General features: G+C 47.0%; 1 protein-coding gene across 1 annotated transcript; it reads right to left on the reverse strand.

Annotated features, from left to right (window-relative positions):
* Nucleotides 1–558: 558 nt before the first annotated feature.
* LOC126191535 (uncharacterized) lies at nt 559–9321 on the reverse strand. The gene is made up of 4 exons (XM_049932439.1): nt 9212–9321; nt 3785–4948; nt 2263–2524; nt 559–1440 (listed from the first exon to the last, which is right to left on the reverse strand). The coding sequence occupies exons 1-4, from the start codon at nt 9218–9220 to the stop codon at nt 869–871; spliced, it is 2007 nt and encodes a 668-aa protein (XP_049788396.1). The 5' UTR covers nt 9221–9321; the 3' UTR covers nt 559–868.
* Nucleotides 9322–9850: the final 529 nt, after the last annotated feature.

The following is a 9850-nucleotide window of genomic DNA, read 5'->3' on the forward strand; positions in this document are numbered from 1 at the left end:
ATGGGAATCACCGGAAAACTGGAAGAAAGGCAACGTTCTTTGCGAGAAGCACTATGGAGAAATTTTAATGAACCGGTATTTGAAGCTGACTGCAGAACGATTCTGTTGCTTCCAACGTACAATGCGCGTTAGGACCACGGAGATGAGATACGAAAAATTAAGGTTAATACTGTGGCATATGGACACTCTTTTTTGTTTCGTTCTATTTGTGTGGGGTACAGGAACAGAAATGGCTAGTAACAGTACCGAGTACCCTCCGCCACGTGCCGTAAGATAGATTGCGGAATATCGATGTAGATCTAGATTTGCGAGAAGTTACTTGTACTGGAGTGAAGTATTATGGAACTGATGTTACTTCCCATTCATTCATACAAATGTATCTCAGTACGTTCTTTGAGAAAAATACAACTACAATCAAATGTTCTCGTATTATTATATTTAGTTTTTCTCGGAAATCAGTAATGTTCCTTTGAAAATCGATTTCAGTGTATTTCAGAGACAGCAGGTAATGCCTGAAGGAGTAGGTACTGTTTGAAAATTATGAGATATCGTCTCAATTAATGAATTTATTTTTGTAATGCATATGTGACTTGCACTTCAATATACATAGTTTTGAAGCTCACTTATATAACATAGAGGAGTAATTAGGTAAATAAATAACATGTCATGTACACAGTACATGTTAAACACAATAAACACATATAAACTAGTTTCAGCATGCATACACACAAACAGGACGAGATCCTTGTAAGTTACAATAATTAGGTAATATACATAACATATCGTGATTATATAGAGCAGGGCAGAAGCGTATTCGTTGCTGTGACTTTGCTGAGTCCGTCATCGTTTGGAGTAGTGGACAAAACAGTTAGTATCCCGGATGAGAACCGGCGCCTCCTGGACCACCTGATGGATATCCTCCACGGCCGCCTGCGCCGCCACCGCGACCAGCGCCGCCACTGGGGTATCCACCATTACTGGCACCGCCTGGTCCTCCTCTAGGGTAGCCACCAGCGCCTCCAGCTCCTCCATTGGGATATCCACCTGCGCCGCCAGCACCGCCACTAGGGTAGCCTCCAGCACCTCCTGCACCACCGCTTGGATATCCTCCAGCGCCGTTGGCTCCACCACTGGGATAACCACCGGCACCTCCAGCTCCACCACTAGGATATCCTCCAGCGCCACTAGCTCCTCCGCTAGGATAGCCTCCTGCGCCTCCTGGGCCACCACTTGGGTATCCTCCAGCGCCACCAGCTCCTCCACTAGGGTAACCACCAGCACCCCCATTTCCACCACTGGGATATCCTCCAGCACCTCCAGCACCACCACTGGGATATCCTCCAGCACCTCCAGCACCACCACTGGGATAGCCTCCAGCACCTCCAGCTCCTCCACTTGGATAGCCACCAGCTCCACCAGCACCAGATCCTGGGTAGCCACCTTCAAGAAAAGAGCAGAGTTAAAATAACCATCAGTGAAATGCTTGCTTCTGAAATTTCTTTCACTAGAATTTAGAGAGAACTTAACAGATTCCAGGATAAAATTGCGTGTAAAATTAGATGCAGTCTCTAGTTCTAGCGTCCAGGGGTATCTCATTGTTCTCAACTGCAGATGTCTTGTCGAGAAAGGGAGTAGTTTCTAAAACTTGTAAAGAGGCAACACAAGACACATCAGGCATTACTATCAGTACTGTCTAATATAGTCGCATGCAGCTGTGTATCTCTGTGTGTCTGGATAGTAGCTGACACTTAATCACTTTTATACATCAGCTCCAGGAAATTAGAATGTGAGAGCATTTGAATTTCCTGTTCAGTGTGGACTCTTAATAAGAACAGGCACTATAGAGCAATTAAGAAAAAAGAACACGACGACACTTAGCTCCATTATCAAGAGATCCGAATAAAATAATGAAGGTCATACTACGCTTTATGATGGAATAATTGCAATCAAGACATTTCAGGTACGATGGGGTTTGTGCGTGGGATCTCGACTAATATAACTGAGGGAGGGTGAGGTTAGCACACTAGGCTTTAGGAGGATGGTGGTTGGGATTCCCTTTTGGTTGAGCAACTTTGGAATGAATCATGATAACTGGAAAATTTAGAACAGGGACATCTAACTGGCACTGGGATCAGGTGAATGACGGGTCATTCATGCTTATGATAAGTAGCATGTTTAGAGTCTAAGCTAACAGCTACCTCTTCGCTGCCACAAAATCACGAATTCTGGGTGCTAGTATTTCGTGGAAGGGGGCTACTCTACCTGCTGCACCACCAGCTCCACCAGGTCCGCCAAAGCCGCCCGCACCCGCCCCAGCGCCAGTGGACGCCTCTCCCTCGTAACGGATCTCGGGCTGGTAGCCTCCCTGGTCCGCCTGGTAGTCGACGATCTGCTTGCGGCCATCAGGCAGCAGCACGTTGTAGGATCCCTGGGCCACGTCACCATCGCGAGACTCGCTGTGTCCAAACTCCGTGCCGGTCTCCGCGTCGCTCACCTCGTAGCTGAACTCGTACTTGGCAGGCTCCTGGGAAAACACACAGAGCCCATAATCCAGCATCTCTCTCGCCAGATTCGTAAAAAATTTGCAACTTCCTCGTTACGCTGCTTCGAGACTAAGACACATTTTAACCACTGCTGCAGAAAAGTTAAAGATGTCGAGCTGAGCAACCGAACCGGAGACAGGGACTGTCACAGTAAAATACAGCTAGTGTTGTGCTGAGTAGACGAAGCATATCTGAAATGAATCACACTTTACTTCCTTCGTATGACAACAAACTCATTCATTCCTTCCAGAGAAGTGTGTAGAGAAAACAGTTACGACCAATGCAAGTGAAAGCTATACCTTTATAAGCTGACCTGTAAGCTACAATTGCGAGAAAGCAAATTGTGACGCAGACCTTGATCTCTGTCAAGCTGCGTGAAGCCACAAAGCAAGGCAGGGGTGCAGTGGTTAAGGTACTAGCCTCGCATTTGTAGTTGGGCACAGTTTCCTATCTGTCCAAGAAGATTTTCAATGCCTTTCCCAGATCAATGAAGGTAATGAAAGGATGATTCTTTCAAAAGAACATGGGCGATTTCTTAGCCCATTCTCGTACTGCACGATCTTATGCTGCAATTCCGATTATCTCGTCGTCGATGGGATATTAAATTATAGTCTTCTATGTTCCATCTTCCTTACAGATCACAGCAAATTCATTTCAAGATTCTTGTACTAATTAATTCTATATCAAAACTTGCGTTACTGGGAGTAGTCAACATGAGACCTATGAATGGAAAACGAGTCTTAAATGAAAAGATCAGTAAATTAACCTCCAACAGTAAATCAGGAGCATACGTTTTGAATGTTGTGTTATATATCTACAATACTCAAACACAGTGATTCAGGACGAATAGAAGCAGAATTCCTTTACGATGCTTCAGGTATTTCTTCAAATTTGAGGTCTCAAATGACGGTGTCCTAAGAGAACAGATACCTTTGTGGAAATTTAAGTCAGAAAGATTATGCAGAAAGATGTAAGCATTTGTGCTCTGCTGCTAGACACTCTAACGTCAATCTAACTGGTGACAACCATTCTTCGGAATGAAGATTAGGAGAAGTGTCAAATGATGAAGCCAGTTCAAAGAAGTACTTAATAGAAACATATACTCTGCACAGACAAAAGTGAGACCATTAAATAGTAGAACACTTCTATTGTATGTGGAAAATCTGTCACTATCACAGAACAGTAGGTACGAAGCACGAAAGTATACTTAAGGTAAACAAGTCTTATTGAATGTCACTTACAGACGAGCCATCCTCTCCAGCGCCACTTCCGTAGCCAGATCCTCCGCCGACACCTCCGCCGATGCCTCCGCCGATGCCTCCGCCGATGCCTCCACCGATGCCTGCACCAGGTCCACCGCCAACGCCTGCGCCAGGAGCTCCATACGTGGACGATGGTCCTCCGGCACCTCCTGCTGCACCACCTGCACCAAACCCACCGGCACCACCTCCCGGAGCTCCATAAGTGCTGGACGGAGCACCTCCAAATCCGCCACCTACTCCGTTACCTCCTGCTCCACCATTCCTTCCAGCACCGAAACCCGGGGCGCCATAGGTCGAAGAGGGTGCTCCACCAAACCCACCGCCATTTCCGCCGGCTCCAGGTGCTCCATACGTGGAAGAAGGTGCGCCACCTCCGACACCACCGCCAAAGCCGCGACCAGCTCCACCAGCACCGGGAGCTCCGTATGTCGACGACGGAGCGCCACCGCCAATTCCTCCAGCAAGACCACCAGTAGCACCGCCTGCCCCAGGAGCCCCGTACGTGGAAGAAGGAGCGCCACCGATTCCGCCATTGGCTCCAGGAGCGCCGTATGTACTAGAGGGTGCTCTGCCTCCATTGCGGCCACCGCCAAAACCACCATTACCGCCTGCTCCAGGTGCCCCGTAAGTGCTGGAGGGTGCGCCACCAAAACCGCCGTTTCTGCCACCTCCGATGCCTCCCGCGCCAGGAGCACCGTATGTCGCCGAAGGAGCGCCGCCACCGACGCCGTTCCCACCAGGACCGAATCCGCCGTTCGCTCCAGGAGCGCCGTATGTCGAAGATGGCCGGCCCCTACCGTTACCACCGTTGCGCCCGCCAGCTCCCGGTACACCGTACGTGGAAGAGGGGGCACCTCCGGCACCACCCCCAAAGCCTCCAGCGCCAGAGGCTGCACCGCCTCCGATACCACCAGCCCCGGGGACACCATACGTGGAGGAAGGAGAACCGGATTGGCCATTGCGTCCGCCCCCAAAGGCACCGTTGCCTCCTGCCCCTGGGGCGCCGTAAGTAGCGGAGGGCGAACCGCCACCGTGTCCGTTACCGCCAGGGCCGCCACCGGCAGACGGTGGTAGGTAGGCGTTGTTCACAGGCGGTTCTGGGCGTCCTGCCGCCAACGCGGCGACCGCCAGTACCATCAATATCTGCAACGAATCGCAGGTTACCTGTTTAGAATGTCCCTCAGGGGCTCAGCTTGGGAAAACATGAAAGATAACTACAGTAATGAAATTGGACAATGTCTGACTGAAGTGTGTGGTCTATTTCTAAAGTACTCTTTTATTCGCGATTGACTGATTTCTGAGGTTCATTACTGAAAGTTCGAAAGAGTATATTCCAGAAAGGGCAGGAGAACATATCACATACTCCCACATACGTCCTGCGAAATGACCACTACCAGAAAATTCGATAAATTGAAACCAGTATGGATATTTATCCACAATCAATTCCCCTATGAGGTATTCGAGAATGAAACAGGGGCGGGGGGAACAGATAGTTCCACCAACCTCACAACGCAAGGTGGTTAACGGAATATTGAGGTAATGTAGATCTAGATGTAGACTCTAATGAGCCATCATCATAGACAGTATACTGTTTTGCAAGTAGCTTGTCCAGTCGTCATCTAGTGCTCACCGTGGTTCATTAACATCAATTCAGTCAGTTGATTGTAAGTGACAACGAAGAGCGGTACATACTTAGGAAACAAACATTGCACTTTAAATGCGGAGTGCTTGGTTGAATCCTGTTTCGGTTACGTTTTATGGAATCAAAAATACGAAAAATTACGGCTTAGATTTACCTGTTTCTACCAGGAAGTGGTAGACTACAGTGTTTTCTAAATAACCCTACTCTCTTTCTGTCCGTAGGAAGTCTATACTGCACACTGTGCAGTAGGTGTTTCTTTATCTCCACGTGTACATATATTGTGCGTTCCATCACAATAAAGTTGCGTGTCCGTGTACCGGGAAGGAGCGTAAATAGAAGGCCAATGTTAATGAAGTATTGAAGGTGGTGCAAAGAGATTCTGTAACCGGATGTGAAATTATTAGTTGAGATTAACAGCTATAAGGCATCGCAACATCGTGTTAAGCCCATCCTAAGCATCATGTACAATGTGCGGTACAGATACGATGTCGTTTCATAAACGTATGTTATCGTATGCAGAAATACCGAATAATCTTCAACGGAGACGTAAAGTCTTAAGAGATAAACGGTTCACTTTAGCATGCATGTAAGCTCTATGAATATCAGGTTTTGTATAGTTAAAAGGCTTTCCTTGTCAAAGCTGCGTTGGGTTTATTTTTCTCACGATAAGTACAGGGAGAAAACCGTTGCTCAACTGTTGCTACACCGGCATTGTCAGTAGATCTTTTTGTGGAAATATGATTTTTTATCATGAATTTATTAAGATGAGTCACCGAGCTAGGAAAAGTTCCGTAAAACGTCTTTGTTACAGATGCAGCGTATGAGTGCATCATGGACACTATCGCTATATCTCTGCGTAGTTAAGGTAATTGAATTTGTTTACCGGGAGTGCATTTAAATCTCAGGAAAGATAGAGCCGGGGTATAGTCATAAGATCGTTTTCAGGAGAAGTGGGTACGAAATCCGAAGAGCGTCCTTTATATTTAGAAAGGCTGCCTTGGATGCTTGGGTGGATTGTTCAATTGACTCGCTGGGTCAACATCTTCAGTCTTTATACGGATAAAGCCCTACCGGCCAGGGTGAAAGGTAATTAAAGCCAACTAACCATCACAGTGGTGTATTAGTCGCGTGCCTTCACTACCCACATTTCAAATTTTCTTCTGACAGAAGGTGTGTAGCCATAAAAACATGTTACCACCTCCGTTGTATTTAGCTTGATAAAGGATGAAACAATGTTGAAAGCAAACTGAGATCTTTTCTACTTGGCAAGTCCTTCTGCTACATTGAAGAATTTATAGATAAATAATATCTGTGTGCTGCTGGATTACATTATTAATATTTACTTTGAGATTATAGCTAAAGCGAATAGTCTCAATGTAGTCACAGTTTCAGCACGAAAGAAATGTATCACATTTGTAGACTCAAGTTTGTACACTCACTTTCTACATCATGGCGAACGGTTCCAAGCCTGATGAAGGTAATAACTGGCACGGTATAAACCATAAGTCATTATGGAGATTAGGGGAGGAATGGGGGAGGTAGCTGAGGTTTATACCAGAAAAAAATTAGTTCAAGCTGCGTACTTCTGTACTACGTATTACCAGGATTTTAAGTCCATGTCGGTGATCTAGTGTTTAGTGCTACAGTATCCAGAAGTGAATAGCTCGGGTCCGACCTCAGGTGACCACCTCAGTCGTTTTTCTGATGGGATGATCTATGGAATGGTCCACTCAGGGCCGTGCGGCCAAATGAGAAGCTGATGGATATGGAATTAGCAGAACTGACATGAAAACTTGGAAGTGGCGTCAAATTAAAGACGTGACTCAAGAGTGGAGTAACTCGACATTTATTAGAAACAATAATCATAAGAAAATTCGTTGACTATACTACACCATGAAATTGTACGAGGCAGTAAATTCTATGATACTTTCCAAAATTTTAAGCTTTGTTAGCGATGCGGGGAAACTTGATGCTACAATAGCCAACAAAACTCAGGGACCGGTAACAATTCCACAATGTCTCAAAGTAATCGTCCAGAGTGGCGAAGTGGAACAAACGGAAGAAACTGGTTCCGTGAAAAGCAAACTTCAAGAGTAATCCTGAGCTAAATTTAATTAATGCACGAAAGAAATGGCATACAAAATAAGCGTTCAGTTAGCGAAGATCCTCTATACTCTCTAGTGGCATGTGCTACGAAAGAGAATCTCGCAGAGGTTTACTGTCAAAATTCAGATAGCAGACGCTGCAAGAAGAGACGGGCAAGATTTTACTTACTACCACGTATCACACCTCGGAAAATGTCTACGCTGGGGCCGGCCGGAGTGGCCGTGCGGTTCTAGGCGCTACAGTCTGGAACCGAGCGACCGCTACGGTCGCGGGCTCGAATCCTGCCTCGGGCATGGATGTGTGTGATGTCCTTAGGTTAGTTAGGTTTAATTAGTTCTAAGTTCTAGGCGACTGATGACCTCAGAAGTTAAGTCGCATAGTGCTCAGAGCCATTTGAACCAGTTACGCTGGGAAAGTCGGAGAAATTAGAGCTCTTGTGAAGGCTTATCAAGAGTCGTAGTTCCAGGCAATATTCGGAAATAGTAGTAGTATGGGAAATACCCATTGGCACTCACTGTAAGGTAACTTGAGGAGTAGGGCTGAAGATTTTGTTGTAACTGGATATCCTACACAGATGGAAGGATTAGGCACCACCTTGGATTACGTTAGAAGGACCACGTAAAATGTACTAGGGTATGTAATTATGCGAAACACTGAAGATAACCTTCAAAGAGCTATTTATTTGCTACATTATATTTGTGAAGAAAACAATTTTGAAACTTCTGCCTCAAAATCAGTAACCATGGCATTCCAGGGCAAACACTCAGTACTAGCAAAAATTATTTTGAATGACAAAATTTTAGAACAGATTCAACGTTTCAGTTATTTACGCTCTAATATCTCGTATCTTATAAATATAATTAATATTTTAGGAAGATATCAGGTAATATGCGGTACTGTTCTAAGAACAGTGAAAACAGCGTGGATTGAATCGCAGCTGAAACTGTTATAAGTTGGCTGTAGTGTCGGTTATTTTATATGGCAGTGAAACGTGGGCGTTAAGACTGAAAGACCACAGTCACGCACAGGCCACAAAAATGAAATTCCTTAGGGCACTGCTGGGACACACAGCTTTGATAAAATAATAAATAAGGATATACGTAATCAGCTACAAATGTTTGCAATACGAGGAAAAATATAGAAAAAGAGAATCAGATGTGATGAGCATTTAGCCGGCCGGAGTGGCCGTGCGGTTCTAGGCGCTACAGTCTGGAGCCGAGCGACCGCTACGCTCGCAGGTTCGAATCGTGCTCGGCTATGGACGTGTGTGGTGTCCTTAGGTTAGTTAGGTTTAATTAGTTCTAAGTTCTAGGCGACTGATGACCTCAGAAGTTAGGTCGCTTAGTGCGCAGAGCCATTTGAACCATTCTTTTGAAGAGCTTTTAGAAAGAAGGGACAATACGAGGATTGAGATCCATTGGTCGGAGAGGCCCGAGAAACGGAGGCAAATGTGAATGAATTCAGGACGCAACACAGGTGGAAGGGAATAATCTCTGAAAGGATGATGATGATGATGATGATGATTGTTGGAAGTGTGACTGGTGCAGCTGATAACAGAACGGTATAAGAAAATGTAATGTTCCTTTTTGGAGATTTAGAGCTATTTACGTGATATGTGGACGAATCGGAATACTATTAGCGTGGAGTCTGAGACTTACCCTGTTCATGACGTCAGACTGTCGGTGGAGTCGTCTGTGGTGTTGGAGAACGAGTGGTGTCTCCTGAGCAAGGTGACCAGCAGCTGCGTACTGCTGGTTGTACTGAGCTGAGCTCGAAGGCGAGTGACTACCGAGCCGGTAGCCGCCGCTTTTATAGTGGCTCGGGATGAACGCTACCGTCTCGACGAAGTGTCCCTTCCACGGCAGCATCGGCTCCTCGCGCGACCTTGCCTCCGTCATGGCCGCGGGTCGTGCATCCGTCCGTTTGTTGCAGAAAGGGGGGCAGGGGGTAGGGGGTGAGGCGGCAGTGGGTGGCTGTGCCGAGGCGTGCGCCGTTAATCGTGTCCGGCCGTCCGCAACTGGTCCGGGGAAGACATCTCTAAATCACGCGCGCGCCGCTCCGGTGACGTAAGCGCCGGCGCACGGCACTTTCGCCCCCGGCGGGAAGAGGAACGCGATCACGGCTGAGCGGCACACACGTGAGTGCCCTCTCCCTCTCTCGCTCGCTCAACCGGGGGCGTATTTTTCTCCTTTTTTCCCGCCCGGAGGCACCGCCCCCTCCCCACCTCTCCCCGACCTCCGGCCAGACGCTGCCCGCGGCTACGGCACGAGACGGTCGTGATTCGCGGATGCGCCCTC

Source organism: Schistocerca cancellata, chromosome 6 (genome assembly GCF_023864275.1).
Source record: "Schistocerca cancellata isolate TAMUIC-IGC-003103 chromosome 6, iqSchCanc2.1, whole genome shotgun sequence".
NCBI lineage: Eukaryota > Metazoa > Arthropoda > Insecta > Orthoptera > Acrididae > Schistocerca > Schistocerca cancellata.

Bases quoted from the DNA above. Each gene is read 5' to 3' on its own strand.
- LOC126191535 (XM_049932439.1), bottom strand. The intron at 2,525-3,784 runs GTAAGTGACATT...GTGTTTTCCCAG, and splicing joins CTGGAGAGGATGGCTCGTCT to GAGCCTGCCAAGTACGAGTT. The intron at 1,441-2,262 runs GTAGAGTAGCCC...CTTTTCTTGAAG, and splicing joins TGGAGCTGGTGGTGCAGCAG to GTGGCTACCCAGGATCTGGT.